Source organism: Artemia franciscana, chromosome 1 (genome assembly GCF_032884065.1).
Source record: "Artemia franciscana chromosome 1, ASM3288406v1, whole genome shotgun sequence".
In the NCBI taxonomy this organism is placed as follows: Eukaryota; Metazoa; Arthropoda; class Branchiopoda; order Anostraca; family Artemiidae; genus Artemia; species Artemia franciscana.
The window spans coordinates 27,561,826-27,579,253 of record NC_088863.1 but is presented as its reverse complement, the minus strand read 5'-3'; the positions used below and the strand labels follow the sequence as shown (position 1 = coordinate 27,579,253).

The 17,428-nt window shown below is 36.2% G+C and overlaps 1 protein-coding gene across 1 annotated transcript; it reads left to right on the top strand.

Annotated features, from left to right (window-relative positions):
- Window positions 1–13,430: 13,430 nt before the first annotated feature.
- LOC136027301 (craniofacial development protein 2-like) lies at window positions 13,431–14,369 on the top strand. Its single transcript, XM_065704450.1, has one exon. The coding sequence runs from the start codon at window positions 13,431–13,433 to the stop codon at window positions 14,367–14,369; it is 939 nt and encodes a 312-aa protein (XP_065560522.1).
- The last annotated feature ends 3,059 nt before the right edge of the window (window positions 14,370–17,428 follow it).

Genomic DNA, 17,428 nt, shown 5'->3' with positions numbered 1-17,428 from the left:
AAAAAAATCCATCCGTCTTAGTTCAAAAGCTGACTTTTTTGCCTGTTTTTTTTCTTTAGCTTCGGGATTTTAATTAAGCAAAAATTAGTTCAATTTAAGAAGATGTTAAGTGATGAAAACCCTACGATAGTGTGTTTACAGAATATATGCTGGTCCAACCTAACTTTTACCAATTTAAAGGGATATAAGTTGGCTAGAATAGACCGAAAAAAACAGGAAGTCAACATTCAAATAGTGGAGGAGCAGCCATTTTAATGAATGAAGATTATTTCCAAATAACAGAAATTATAGATTTAACAAAAGATTTGTTTCATTTTTATCATGAGATGAATAGAAAAGGCGCCAAAGATAGGCAAAATCATCATAGACAGACTACTACTCTTAACCCTAAAAGTTGCATAATGACAAGCATCTCTATTGGTTGTCCAGACCATCAAGGACAAAGTTTAATTGAAGATGGAGTAGCTGGAGATGTAATATGTCAGATATGTGGCTTAGTGGTGCTTCCTAGAGCCATTGATTTGACAGAAAAACATGAAACATCAAACAGCAATGAAGGTTGCTCTACTTTTGGTCTTGAGGCAGGTCAGTATGAGGTAAACGAAGTTCTAAGGTGCCACGAAAAAGGAGAATTGAAAAGGAAAACACGGAGAATGGAGAGACGAATCAAAGAGCTAGAAGAAACACTGAAAGGAATCAATCAGAAAATTATAAACATTGAATGTAAAATCAAAGCCAAAAGACTAAAAAATCAGGCCAAGCATCTCCCAATATACAGATTGTATAGGCTTCAGTGGGAGAGCAGAAAAAGGGCTGAGGCACAAAAAGCAGACTTAGAAAACCTCTTAGGTAAGCATATTGGGTGTGTTTATCCCAATTTGAGTTAATTTGTGATTTTATTTGTGATTCTATGCTGTATCACTCACATGTGATATTTCCATGCATGAAAATTCCATATATATGATATTTCCTGTTTCGTTGTCATCAACGTAATAGTTCATTTTTATTTTTATTTTTTGTGTTTCTGTGTTCTGAAGCAAGAGCAGACGCCTTTTGAGTTTTTGAATCGTTGCTTGTATCCAGGGTTTTCAGTTTAAACATTCATTTTATTAATTGAGAGAAACTTCATGTACTTAATTTTCTGGACTTATTGGCAAAACATTGTACCTGATAGTATTAAAATATTTCTCTGTTATTTTTGAAAGTAGGTATAAAACTTTTTGCGAAAATATAAAAATGGAACAGATAATAAATAGCAGTACTGACAACCATGGATATTAATCTGCTATGATCAGCTTTTTTTTGCTTTTTTTTACGCTTCTTTTTTTTCTTAGTGTTGATTCACGGTGTTTTAGTTGAATTCAATGATCTGTGATCTCATTATTCTGTCTTGATAGAATTAGTCGCTGAAAAATACTGATGGTTAGTGATCAACCGTGATAGTTATAGTATATATTGAATTTTGGTTTGTTAAGTGTAGTATAACTAGAAGCTCTCATACTGTCATTTTCTTAATTTTTATTACTTTCGTTTATAAAAATTTATTAGATTTACAATGTATATCTTTCCCTGTAGTATGATCCTTCATAGGACAATAGAATAACAATTCTTTATCCAAGTTTTTTTTGTAAACGTTTTTGAAATATTCTGACAATCGAGCCAATTTAGTAGTATTAGTTATTTCATTAAACTGAGTTGAATATTTTTGGGCTTTATTTAATTCTTCAAATAAATCGCTCTAATTGGTCCTTGTTAATATCAGAAATTATATTCGAAACAGTCTTCGAAAAAGGAATTTCTCGAATGTCATTGCCATATTTACTTCCATGTAGCATTTCTAATTTCTAATATATTAAGATTATTAATACAATATACTGGACATAGTTAATTTTTTTGTTAAAACATGAGTCTCCATTATTAACGCGCTTTTAGCCTTGAGGCATTTCACTGTGGAATACCGGATTCTTTTATATATATATATATATATATATATATATATATATATATATATATATATATATATATATATATATATATATATATATATATATATATATATATATATATATATATATATATATATATATATATATATATATATATATATATATATATATATATATATATATATTTATGTATATATATATATATATATATATATATATATATATATATATATATATATATATATATATCATGAAAATAGAAATCACCAATGCTACAGAACAAAAAAAAAAAAAAAAAAAAAAAAAAAAAAGACGGAAGGAGAAAAGGAAGACTGTTTTCCTAAATTAGTGATTAATATAGACCAGCACTTGAATGAGGCCTTAACCCTACTCATCCATACAATCACATAGGTCAAACAGCATAGCCACACACAATCAACCATAAAGAATAATCCATGGACAGGCAGTCATGTCGTCAATAAGTATAAGCCGTCATTTACCGAACAATAGAAAAAATAATATAGACAAATAATTCAGAGGCAACACCCAACATAAGGGCTCATCAGGAGAATACTCTGGCCTATATAGGGTTTCGCCACTCTAAATTCTCTACCCAGCACAGTGTTGTGGCTACCAAAGAATATCCATGGCATCCCCGCGTCAGGTATCACCCCCAAAATACATGCCTATGAAAAAAAAACAGCAAATGTAAAACAACCAAGTAAAACCAAAACAAGCTTATCCTGTTAATATATCCCCCCCTTTAGCAACAATAGGTAAACTAAATATTATAAATTTTACCAAATCACAAATATTAACACATTGCAAAAAACCTGAATGAACTAAACAATTATAGAATTCATCTTTACCATGTGGCTAATTTTTTAAAAATTCCGCTCAATTAGAAACACAATTCAAAATAAATGGCGCTGTGACAACATTTCTCAAACCTCCGAAATTAGTTAAAAATTTCTTTAAGTATTTCTAGATAATTCTTTTGATATTTATTTAAAAGTTCGTTATAATGAAAACTAAATTTTTAAAATTGCCAAGTTAATTTATTTGCAGAAAAACCTCTTCATATCAATTTTTGGCTTAAGATTTTACATCTATTTTTAAAATCAATATAATTACTACAAATCCTTGCATAACGAAGTAACTGTAAGAAAAACGCTGAATATGTGATATTTGAGTGTATATTACTTTCAGGGAATGGGAAACTAATCACTTCAAAATCAAAATCATCCGTTTTATTATACATTTTAAAACTTAATTTATTATTATCACAAATATTAATATTTAAATCTAAGAAATGATCTTCATGACCAGCGCCATGACTAGGCTCAAGAATAAGCTCTGATGGATATATATTTTTAGAAATATCAATGAAATCCTTACAATTTAAGACCAAAATATCATCTAAATATCTTTTATTATTTGACAAAGCATGTTTTAAATTAATTGGATTATTCTTATCCATCATATATTTATATTCTAGTTGACTTAAAAACAAGTCAGCTATAAATGGGCTGGCATTCCCTCCCATGAGAATTCCCATAATTTGCTAGTACAAATCACCCCCAAATCTTATATAAGTATTGTATAAAACAAATTCCAATAACTCAAAAATCATATCCAAGCTGTAACATCTCAAGTTAACTGTAGTATTAAAGCAGTTTGTCCATATGGCTTTTTTATTATAACTGTCTATTTTTAAGAACCTTTTACTAGATAAGAGGAAAGATTTCTTTATAACAGTTTTTAAATTATCAAACACTAAATTAAGTGATAAATTAGTATACATTGTCGCAAAATCGAAAGAATCAATTCTTTTAGCTGAAACCATTGTTAAAGAATCTATCACCTGCAGTGAATTATTAACACTCCAATATGGATTAAAATTCGAAAATTCTTTAATACCAGAACAATAGGTTTTAAGTTTATTTACAATTTCCTTTAAAATTAAAGAGAGGTCAGTAGCAGCAATGCGGGTTGGACATTTAGCTGCTCCAGCAATAAACCGTGGTTTAGGGGGATTCTTATGAAATTTTACAGTCCAATATAGGAAAGGGAACTTTTTATCATTGTCATTTATTTTAATATTAAAATTTTTAAAAAGTATTTCTTCAGTCTTTTCAATTAAATTCTCATCCTCTATATTTACCTTTTCATAAACATTAGTTGTGCATAAGTCCCTTTTTAAGATATCACAATACAGCTTCTGACAAATTATGGCAAAATTATTATTAGCTTTATCCACTGGCACAATTACAAATACATTCTTTAGATTAGCAATTGCTTGTTTAATCTTCGCATTATAAAACAATGATTTAGTGTTACTATTTTTTAAGTTAGAATATATTTTATTTCTTACTCTACTAATAATTAAATTCTTCCAACTTTGAAAACTCTCTTTATTTTTATTCTCTTTCTTACACCACTTATCAATAAATAAATCAAAATCATTTTCCAAGCCATCAAGAACACTCGATGGTTTCAGATGATGAGAAAGACGGAAATTAGCCCCTTTATTCATTATAATTTGAAGATCATCTTGCTTTATTATTGACAAGTCCCCTGTTATAACATGTTTGTAAGTAGGATTTACAAATGGGCCAAGTTGCTTACAATTACAAACCGGTTTCCAATTTATATCGGTATCTAGTTTTTTTTAGTATTAAATTATAATTAAAAATAATTTGCCCAATAGTTTTTGAAAATTTATACTATATATATAAATATATATATATTTAAATATATATATTATATATATATATATATATATATATATATATATATATATATATATATATATATATATATATATATATATATATATATATATATATATATATATATATATATATATATATATATATATATATATATATATATATATACTCCGCCTGTAAGAATCTACAGCCAGTCCCAAGCCTGGATAAGGGAGGAGGGTTTGGCAGTGGCCTAGCAGCCTGCCCCTATAAAAAAGTTATGCTATAGAACCATCCAAAGTTGAGCCAAAGTTTTTTTCCCAATTTGTGTGATATGATTGCCCAACGTGATATCGACCAAGGACCATCCCCGGACACCCCTACGACGACGACCTTGGACCGCCCCCGGAAACGCTTCTTGAAACCCAATTGCCTTATTAAACTCGGTTTCTGGAATGTAAGAACCATGGCCCAACTATCAAAAACTGAACAGGTTCTGAAAGAAATGGATAATTATGGCTTGGATATTCTAGCCCTTTCTGAGGTCCGTTGGACTGGAGCAGGAAGACAGAACCTGGATATGGGGTATACTATCCTGCACAGTGGCCTCGAGAAAAATAAAGAAGCGGGTGTAGCCATAATGCTCTCCAAACCAGCCTCAAAAGCGCTGACGAAATGGACCCCCATTAGCGAAAGGATCATCACAGCCTGATTCGCTGGTAACAATGCAAAACTAACCTTAGTAGCGTGCTCTGCACCAACTAACGACGCAGACGACGTGACGAAGGACAGCTTTTACAACACCCTTCAAGCTGTGGCAAAAGACATGCTCAGTCATGACTTAATCTGCTTCGCCGGTGACTTCAACGCCAAAGTGCGGAATGATAAGTCTTACTGCCCTGAGGTCCTGGGAAGCGAAGGACTCGGCAAAATAAACTAGAACGGAACGCTACTAGTGGCCTTTGCACTGAAAAATGACCTAATAATTGGGGGTACTATATTTGCACACGAAACAATCCACAAATATTCCTGGAACTCCCCAGACGGGAGAACGCACAACCAAATCAACCACCTTCTGATAAATAGAAAATGGAAGTCTAGTCTACAAGATGTGAGAGCCTTCAGAGGAGCTGACGTGGCATCCAATGACGCCCTAATGATAGCCAGGATATCATTGAAATTAAAAGCTGCACCGAAGACCAGTCCCAAGGAAAACCCCGCCTTCGACTCCGCAAAGCTTTCCACTACGGCAATACGAAATGTGTTTGCCCTTACACTCTCTAACAAGTTCGAAGCCCTCACCCTAGATGATGACACTGACGCCAGTCTGGAGTCGACCTGGAACACCATCAAGGAGGTTTACAGCCAAACGGCTGCTGCTATGGTTGGGTATGCCAAGAGGCCCAAAGACCAATGGCTATCCGAGAGGACAAGGAACTTGATTGGTGACCGACGCAACCTAAAACAGCAGCTTCTTAATGGTGGTGAATACAACGACACAGTCCTAAAGAACCAATTGTACAGAGATCTGGATAAACTAGTCAAAAGAAGTGCAAGGGGGGACAAGCGCAACCTTCTGGAGGAAAAAGCTGCCATGGCGGAGGAAGCGGCAAAACGAGGTGACTCCAGAGCCGTATACAAGATTACTAACAAAATCGTGGGGAAAAGCCGAAACGTAAATGGACCAGTCAAGGATGCGAGTGGCAAAACTCTCACAGACCCATCGGAAATGACCGAAGTATGGGCCTTGCATTTCGAAAAGGTTCTGAACAGACCACACCCTCTGGATCCACCTGACATCCCCGTAACCCCCTGTTTGAACCTCCAAATCAGCACCGAAGAACCGTCTGATGTAGAAATCAGTCAAGCAGCCTGCAAGCTGAAAAATAGTAGAGCTGCAGGTACAGACTGGATATCAGCTGAGATGATAAAAGCATCACTTAGCGTCTGTATGAGTGTGTGGCTGACACTCTCTGCTAGCATTTGGAAGTCTGAGAAAGTACCTGATGATTGGACAAAAAGTACGCTCATCAAACTTTTTAAGAAAGGTGACGCGACAAAATGTGACAACTGGAGGGGCATTAGTCTCATTTCGACTCCGGGTAAACTCTTCGCACAGATTATTCTCCGGCGCATTCAGACAGCACTCGAAAGTCACTTGTGTGACGAACAGCATGGCTTCCGGCCGTTCCGTTCCTGCACTGACCTCATCTATGTTCTACGAATGATGATCGAGGAGTCCAATGAATGGAGACAAAAAATGTACCTGATTTTCGTGGACTTCGAAAAAGCGTTCGACTCCATCGACCGAGACTCGCTTTGAAAAATCCTGCGGTACTATGGAATCCCCGAAAAAATAGTGTCCCTAATTGTTGCATTGTATGAAAACACAGAATGCTGTGTTCGGATCCAAGATGGGAACACCATATATTTCCGTAGCAAGTCCAGCGTAAAACAGGGTTGTGTCCCTTCTCCGTTACTCTTTGTACTCGTTATTGATTACGTACTTCGTGATTGTACAGGATTTGGAATCCAAATTGGAGAAGCCAAAAAGCTAGCCGACCTGGATTTTGCTGACGATATTGCCTTGAATGAGAGGAACAAGGCCAAACTCCAGGATCTTCTTAATACTATCCGTGAAAATGCTAGACGACTTGGACTCAAGATCAATACGGAGAAGACAAAGAGTATGGCAACAACCGATTCCCCTCTGGACATGAAATGCGGAGATTCAACCATCAAGCAGGTCGTGGAGTTCAGGTACCTCAGCAATGCTGTGGAGAACTCAGGATCAAGTGGGCGAGAAGTGCAGCAGAGGATTGGGCAAGCCAGTGGAGCTTTTAACCGACTAAAGCCAGTATGGCGATCGAAAAAGTATTCCCTGAAGCTGAAATTGAGACTATTTAATAGCAACGTCCTTTCTGCACTTCTCTAAAGCAGCGAGTGCTGGAAGTTGAATCAGCAACAAGAAAGACGGATCCTAGCCTTCAAAAACAATTGCCTTCGGAGGATCCTGAACATCGACTGGAGGGATCACGTCACAAACCAGATAGTCCGCTCTATCTCAGGCCAGCCCAGGGTCACAGACGTCATCCAGCAACGTAAATGGCGTTACCTTGGGCACGTGATCCGTATGAAGGAAGAAAGGATCCCTAGGCTGATCCTAGAGTGGCAACCCCAGGGAACTCGCAGGAGAGGTAGACCCAAGAACACGCTGCGTCGCACCTACCAACGGGATTTGTCGAACATCCACACGACGATCCAGCCCCAGTGGGAAGATGTTTGGGCAGCGGCGCACATGCGGGATGACTGGCGGCTCTTCGTGGATGCCCTGGGTGCCTCTGGCGGCACAGGAGGATCTAAGGTCTAAGGTAAGGTATGATAAATTTAGAAGTCGTTATAGTAAAGTGTGTTAGAATAGATGATGCGTTTTATACGGTAGCAAACATTTATATTAATAATAGGCAAAATTATAAAAGATGATCTTGACCTCATATACAAGAAACTGGAGGGAACTAAGATCATGTGTGAGGATTTTAATGGCGGCATTCTTTTTTTTGTGAGAATCTAATGGCAGTGAAAATATGTTCGGATAGGATATTAAATTTTGGATTAAACTACTTTGGAATGAACATGTTGAAAGTACTTTTGGATTAAATTACTTTAGAATGACCATGTTGAAAGTACTTTTGGATTTAATTACTTTGGAATGAACATGTTGAAAGTACTTTTGGATTTAATTACTTTGGAATGACCATGTTGAAAGTAAAGTGAAAGTCACCAGATAATATTCACTAAAGTTGTTATATGCCGCCAGAACCACTTGGGATCTTAAACCATTTTCCCTAAAATATTATATATAGCTGCTATTGAATCCACCCTTTTATATGCAATACCTACATGGTTATCAGCGCTGAATAAAAAGAAAAGTTTAAAAAAGTTAGTATCTGTCCTAAGAATTTCTATGATTTTGATTTCCAAAGCCATTAATTAAATAAACATACATATTATACTGACTCGCAAGCAAATTATGTATTTGTAAATTCCGTTTCTTCCTCTAATACTTTAAATGAAACTACGTAAGTTTTACGCATAAACCTATATATAAAATGGTAAGAAATATTCTGCCAAACTGTTAAGCCCTGGATCCTCCAGTCTGTCACTGATCATAATGACCTTCTTCAAGTTGCAAAAACTTCTCCTAATTATAAACTGACACAAATTTTTACTTGTCACTGTAAATTAAATTCATTTTTATATAGAAATAATAGAAGTAATTGTTCCACATGTGATTGTGGTGATGAAGAATCTCTATATCATTATTTTTTTAGTGTAAACTTTTTGAAAATGAAAGAGCCGAAATGCAATTAAGATTACAAGAGTTTTTTTACTCTGATATTTTTAATATCAATGTTATTTTATTTATTAAATAGGCTGAATATGCCGTTCTAACATGCTTGAATTAAACAAAGAGACTGGATATTGTGTAATTTTTTCCCCTTGTGCTACTTCCTAGATAGTATTTTGTAGCTGTATGTGTGATATAATCTATGTGTTATATTTTGCAGATTAGATAGTGAAGCCCTCTGTATGGGTTAAGCCACTAAATAAAATCACTCGTTAATTCATACCATAAAAAGATAAGACCTTTGCTAAAGCTCTGTTCTTCTGTTATAACTGTGTCTACAGGCTCTCTCAGTCTAAAAAGTATTAAATTACTAGAAATTTGTTAATAGGAGACCAGACTAATGCCTCGACAATTACCACACACTCTGATTAACTTTCTTATACAGTTGTTAAATTAAGATTTTCCGGGACACACTAGGTACTTCCCCTCTTTCGTAGCCCACATTCATAATTTACACTAAGTTATTTTCAACCTCAGAACCATACTTCAGATATACATCTTGTGTAGTTTAATCATGTAGGCCTACCGGCGCAAACAATTTCCCCTATTTCGTGTGATTTTTACATTAAAAAAAGAAATGTATTTCATAAAAATGCGTCTTGTATAGTATAGTCATGTCCCGGCTGAAAGAATTTCCTTTTCTTTGTGTGATTTTCCCATTTGAAATTGAATTAACATTTGGGAAGCTAAGAAATGCCATTCTCTGTCCTTTTGATATCCCATTTCTTTGTATTGGAATATTGGTTTTGAAGGTGTTCATCCGATCTCGTTTATTTTCCGAACTATACGAAGAATCCTCTGCCGTATCTTTGCAGAAGGAAAAACTCCTTTCCCCCTTACAGATCTGGGACAATTCGGGAGCCCCAGTTCTACATCTACCTCCCATTATATTCAACTTTACTAGTAATAGGATAGAACATAATTATTCACTACATATCCTTCTTTATTCGTCCGCATCTTGAATATGCTTCTCCGGTTTGGAACCCAAGAGCTTCACCGGAAATCCAATAAAATTAACTTTATTCAAAGGATAGCCTCTCGATTTGAAGTTATACTGCTTGACTTCAAGATACGAAAAAAATGCCCCTTATATCCAGGGAAAAATTGACAAAAAAATTATCCGAATTATAAAATAGCAAAATTTTAATAAATTAAAAAAATTATCTTTTTTTCATATTATGGCCAATATAATATGGTCTAAAATTTATATACATGTTTTTAAATATTTTTATTGTTTTCATAATATGACAGTGCATTCCTTTGCCAGTTTCATATATGGAACTATTTATAAGCCTTTTGTATGTTATTCTACTTTTGCTTTTACTTCAGGATAAATATTCAGCCCAGTCAGGCTTGTGAGTTATCTTAAAATAAAATTTTATCTTACTGTTTGGATTTGATGGCGTTTAAATTTACTTAAGTCATCTTTTTAGTAAAAGGAAAATGTTTAATATTTGAAAATTTGAACCGTAAGCCAAGTTACATAATTCAGCTCTAACTAATCGACTACCTGTAAATGTGGATATATGTTTTCAAATTTTAAAATTGTTACTAATGTAACAAGCTTAGATTAATTCTACTTTATATTTCTATCACCAAAACGAAATTTCTTTTACCAAATGTATAATTTGCTGACTGAAAGACAAAAAGCGAATTCACACGAACTATTATACCAATTGTCTTATAATTTAGTTTTATTGGGCGGCATTTGAGATTTCTAAATCAAGGATAAACGACAAATTCGCCTTTTACCGACAGTTTGGAATTAACTCAAGGATAGTTAATGCAATTTTACTCTCAGTCAGAAAAATAATATATTTGTTGAGCACCCATCACACCATAATTTGTAGTCGCTCCCTAGTCTTTAGTATTAATCCAAAAGAGATAACTCTTTAAGAGAAAATATAGCAATGATATTAACTACAGCACATGATACGGTAAAGTAAAAATAGATAATTGTCAGTCAAACGCAATTAATTCAGTTTCAGATTTCAATCCAGTTTCCAAAAAAGCTCATCCAAGAAACCCAATATTTTATCTAAGAAACGCAAAATTCCTCAACCGTTATTTAAGAAATAATACAAATTTCTTTTCTCGATCTATGTCTACTACCTTATATTTTGCTTTGCCATTACCCATTGGTATCACATTGCGTGTCGCTGAGTCTCTTCTTTTCTAATAAATAACATCCTGCGGCCATTTATAATTTCTAATATTTCTTTAGACGTTGTTCTTCTTTTTTCGAAGTTGCGCTTTTTTCATAATACGGTGGGGGTTTTTCACGCCTAAAAAAGCACATTATTTATGGTAAGTAAACAGTCATATTTTACTATTGTGCTTACCGTCCTTTGGTACGCCGATAAGTGAATTAGTATTTTTTTTAAATAGATGAAAGACGATTCCGAATAGGTAAGCAGGAGACACGGCATTCAATCCCAAAATTTTACTTTTTTTTCACCAAGCGTTTCGCGACTTCACGAAAGACTCGAAACAAAACTTGAAAAATATAATTAAACGAAAAATTGTACAAAATTGAAGTACTAAAAAAAAAAAAAATTAAAATGGGCCTCACTAGCAGGGTATCCAGTTCCTTTAAAGTAAAGGAAGAAAGCAAGGAGATATGTTTGTCACAAACCTAAGCCGTTACAAGATATTAAAGGCCTTATTCAGTGTTGTATAAAGATACTATTGAGAAGATTATCCGGGGCATACAAATAAATATTAGCCTAATCAGTGGTCAAATAAAAATTCCTAGAAACTGTTACACTGTTTTCAATCATAACGATACCATGGGGAGTGACGCTGCTTTATTGACTTAAAATTTCTTAAAATCAATTTTACAGACGCATTCTAGCACAGTGAACTCGCAAAATATCGAAAAGTTCATTCATTTTACTAAGGTTTTAATTTAAGATGCTTAAATCATCATCATAGCTAAAGCCTAGGGGACTTATAATTCTGTGCTCTCACATTACCTTTGCTGTTCTCCTTAGGACAAACTCCACCAGAATCATTCGAACTAATGATGATAGAGCACAACCCCGTTGAACTCCTGCTTTAATACGAAACCAGCCACTACCATCATATTTTACCTTAACCACAGCAGTTTTATCAAATAGTTCGTGGTAACAAACTGTAGTAAGGAGTGACCCAGCTGATTAGTAGCCGAAACTGTAAAAAATGGAACCAATACATATATCAACTGGATCGGACTTTTATGCTGATTTCAAATATGTAAGTTTCATCAAGTTAAATCCTACCCATAAAAAGTTACGAGCCTGAGAAAATTTGTTATTAAATCTTTATGGAAAGCACACAATCAAATTCAGCATATCAGAGAACTGTAGAAGTTTGAAGCTCCTATCTGCAAAAGTCATGAAAAATTAAAGAAAAATCATGATGTTTATTTCTTTTATTTTGTTGTTGTTGTTTTTTTCATGAGTGATCCTCTCGACCCCATGTTCAAGAATATTGCGAAAGACCTCATTCCAACAGAGTTTAAAAGTTCTAGTGCCCTTTTGAAGTGACCACAAAAAATGAAGTACAACTAAGCCCCTTCCAACACTCATTTCATCGGGTGAGGGGTTACGTGGGAGTATCTTTCCATCGAGGAATTTATCATGAGAGAAGAGAATTTCTATTTTGGGGGCGCTGGAGTTTCAGGCGTTATTTAAAAAAAAAAACAATAAGAATATGCAATAATAAGCTGGAGTTTCAGGCGTTATTTAAAAAAAACAATAAGAAATTAAATTGAAAAAAAAAAGTTTTTTCAATTGAAACTAAAGAACAAAATGAAAACTTAAAACAAACAGAAATTAATAGGCATATGAGGGGGTGGTCCCTTCCTCAACACTTCACTTTTTACGCTAAATTATTTTTAGTAATTTCAAAAGAGCTATTTATCCTAGTTCCTAATTAACGGCCTAATTCATCCTAATTTAACGGCCTTTGTGATTCAGGGGCCATTCTTAATGAATTGGAACAAAATTCTAAATTTAGTGTAAAGAGCGAGGTATTGACGAGGGAACAAACCCTCTCATATACGTAATAAAAATATACAACTAGAGAAGTTTGTTGGATCAGTTAATTTGTAAGTTACGTATATTTAATATTTAACTCAACCATGTAAGGATCCTTGCCTCACAGAGGTCGGGGGAGCATGACGGTCCCAAGTCCGCAAATGAGGAGGGTTGGGCTGTGGGCTTGCAACCCACACCCGGGACCTTGAGACCTTGAGGGGCAACCTTCAGGGGAAAAATAACTGCAACTGAAACGTCTACAACAGCCTCGGATACATCACCTCCCCAGATAACGACCTATGCATGCCCCCGGAACCGATTTTTGACTGCGAAACAGAATCTAAAGATGGGTTTTTGGAACGTGAGAACGATGAACCAGTTATCCAAGACAGAGCAAGTTCTTAAAGAGATGAGACAATACCTCATCGATATACTCGTTCTCAGTGAAATAAGGTGGACTGGAAATGGATTAGAGAAGTTTAGTGATGGATATGTCATGGCATATAGTGGTCACCCTTCCGTCCACCGCGCTGGTGTAGGACTTCTGATGTCGCCACTTGCACACAAAGCAATGACAAACTGGAACCCAGTTAACGAACGTATAATGACAGCTCGCTTCGTATCAAATCACACAAAAATGACCATCATCGCATGCTACGCTCCAACAAACGAAGCTGATGAAGAAGAGAAAGATGCTTTCTATAACATGCTACACTCGGTCACCAAAGACGTTCCCAGGCATGATGTACTCTGCGTGGTTGGCGATCTAAATGCTAAAGTTGGTGCAGACCGCCAGTACTGCGAGATAAATGAGAATGGCACACTGCTAATCGATTATGCACTAAGCAACGATTTGATAATAGGTGGTAGTATGTTCGACCATAAAACGATTCACAAGTACACATGGGTGTCCCCCAACGGTCGAACGAAGAATCAAATCGACCATTTCCTCATGTCAAGATGTTGGAGAAGTAGCCTATGTGACGTGAGGGGTTTTCGAGGAGCGGATGTTAATACAGATCACATCCTGATGATAGCCGAAGTAAGAATCAAACTGAAAGCTCAGAAGCGGAAAACTAACACTGCAACACATAAACAATTTGACACCGATAAGCTGAAAGATCCTGACATCCGCAAAAACTTCTGCATATCTCTACATAACAGATTTGAAGCGTTAAATCTGCTCGACGAAACCAATGACTTTGATGTTGAGAATACATGGACCTCAGTCAAGAGTGTGTACCATGACGTTGCGAAGGCCAACCTTGGCTTCAAGAAAAGATAGAAAGAAGAATGGATATCGGATGACACCTGGAAATACATCAGTAAACGCAAGGAGACCCGAACGCTTATCCTGAATACATCAAGCCCGGAGCAAAAAGCCCAATTACAGCTCCGCTACAAAGAAGAGGATAAAGCAGTGAAAAGAAGTGCCAGAAAAGACAAAAGAATTGCCATTGAGAGAAAAGCAGCCTTTGCAGAAGAAGCTACAAAGAAAGGAGACTCAAAAATGGTTTATCGACTAACAAACGAGATAGTTGGAAAGAAAACAAATCGTACATCCCTTGTAAAAGATGAAAATGGAGACATAATTTCGGATCCACAGAAAGCTGACGAGAGATGGGCATCAAATTTCGAGAAAATCTTAAATAGGCCCAGACCTGATGATCCAGAAACAGTACCGGATACACCATTTTTACAAATTGACGTAAGTGCTGACCCACCCAGCACGGTAGAAGTGACGACAGCTGTGAAAAAGCTGAAAAATGGACGTGCACCGGGAGTCGATGGGATCACGGCATAGATGCTGAAAGCGTCCCTTCGAGCCTGCATGTTCGTATGGACTGCTCTTCTAGTGGCCATTTGGAACAACGAAAAAGTCCCAAAAGATTGGACCAGAGGTATACTGGTCAAACTCTTCAAGAAAGGCGATGCACAAATTTGTGACAATTGGAGGGGCATCAATTTGACGTCTGTGCCTAGTAAAATACTAGCCTCAGTAATACTACAACGCCTAAGAGCAGCCCTGGACTCACATCTCAGGGAAGAGCAACATGGGTTCCGACCTGGTAGGTCTTGCTCTGATCTTATTTTCATTCTTAGACTGATGGTGGAAGAGTCCAGAGAATGGAACAAAAAGCTGTACCTGCTCTTCATTGATTTTGAAAAGGCGTTCGATTCTGTTGACCGAGACACTTTATGGAAGATTTTGAAATATTACGGAGTACCTGATAAACTAGTCAAAATGATAATCGCACTATATGAGGATAGTGAATGCTGTGTACGCACAGAAAATGGGGACACGCGTTTCTTCAAGATAATGTCTGGCGTCAAACAAGGGTGTGTCCTATCCCCGTTTCTGTTTGTCATTGTAATGGACTATATTCTACGGCAGTCTTCAGGCATTGGAGTGAAGATTAGCAGCCGACTGATCTCCGATTTGGACTTCGCAGATGACGTTGTTCTTCTTGAAGAAGCGAAAATACGACTGCAGCTGCTACTCGACGCCATAGACGAAAAGGCCGAGAAAATGGGACTTGCAGTAAATGTCAGTAAAACAAAGAGTATGGCCACATCTGACTCCCCACTCATATTAAAATGCAAAAATAAAACTATTGAGCAGGTCAAGGAATTTAAATATCTTGGGAGTTGGATCGAATACGATGGTGAAATAGACAACGAAATCAAGAGGAAAATTGGACAAGCGACATCGGCTTTTAGCAAGTTGAAACCAGTCTGGCGCAGTAGTAAATACTCTATGTGCTTGAAGCTCCGCCTCCTGAATAGCAATGTGATGTCCATCCTCCTCTATGCTAGTGAATGCTGGAAACTAAACACCCAGCTAGAGAAACGTGTCTTAGCCTATGAAAACATGTGCCTTAAGAGAATCCTGAACATATCGTGGCAGGAAAAGGTCACCAACATAGAAGTTCGCCGGCGAACCGGTCAGCCATTAGTTACTGACCTTCTGAAACGTAGGAGATGGACATACCTTGGCCACGTCCTCCGTATGCCAGAGGATCGACTCCCGAATACAGTATATGATTGGCGTCCCGAGGGGAGGCGAAAAAAAGGTCGACCAAGACACACCTTACGACGACAGTACGACCGAGACCTGAGAAATGCGGAGTTGTCTCTTCAACCACAGTGGGAGGACGTCATGGCTGCAGCTCAGCTCCGAGATGTCTGGCGAGGTTTCGTAGACGCCCTATGAGCCACCCCTGGCTCTGGAGGATCTAAGGTCTAAGGTAAGGTAAGGTTACTAATAAAAACGTCCGTAATTAAAATTAAAAGTTCCAGTATCTTTTTTAGTAACCAAAAAAACTGGATGGCAACTAGACCCCCTCCCCATCCCCTTTTTTCCCAAAATCGTTCGATTAAACTTTGAGAATGCCATTTAGCCAAAAAAAAAAGTAAAGTTAATATGTAAAATTTTGTTTTAATGACTCAAGTACGGTGAGACAAAATCTAAACCTGCCTTACTTCGAAAACGTTAAGAGATTAAATAAAAAACAAGTTATGTAAACGAAAGTAAGGAACGACATTTAAGCTTAAAACGAACAGAGATTATTATGTGTATGAAAGCGGCTGTCACCTCTTTAACGCCCCGCTCTTTACGCTGAAGTTTGACTCTTTCTCACAACTCTTACTTTTTAAAACAATAAAAAAGTTTAGCGTAAAGATTGGGGTGTAGAGGAAGGGATAGCCCTTTCCATATACAGAAAAATTTCTGTTCGTTATAGGTTTTAATGTCGCTCCTTATTTTCAATTAAAAAAAAAAATGTTTTCTTACTTAATTCTAGTACACAGCAGTGTACTAGGTACACTGCTATCTTAATTCTAGCGTACTATCTTAACGTACAACTTACTTAATTCTAGTACATATTTGTTTGGTATACGATACAAGGACAAAACCTTTGTTCTTTTATCAACAGAATCGAACGCTTGCTCGTCATCTATAAGACTGAGGACTAAAGCTGTTTGATCACTCAGGCACTTCCCAATTATTAACCTAAAAGGGAAAATTTGGCCAAGACATCCTCAGCACTTTCTAAGACCACACTGTTTTTCTCTAATAAACTTGCCTACAGCATCTCTCAGTCTAAAAATCATCATGTTACTAAGTAATTTGCCGCCTACAAAGACCAAACTAATGCCTAGATAAATACCACTCCCACTCTTACCATCTTTCTTATACAATGGTTCAATTAAGCTTTTTTTCTGAAATGGCTAGCTACTTCCCCTTCTCCGTAATTCATATTAACAATCTTCAGTAATTTCTTTATAACCTCAGGGCCACCATGTTTAAGAAAATCATCTTGTATTGTCTAATCATGTACCGGT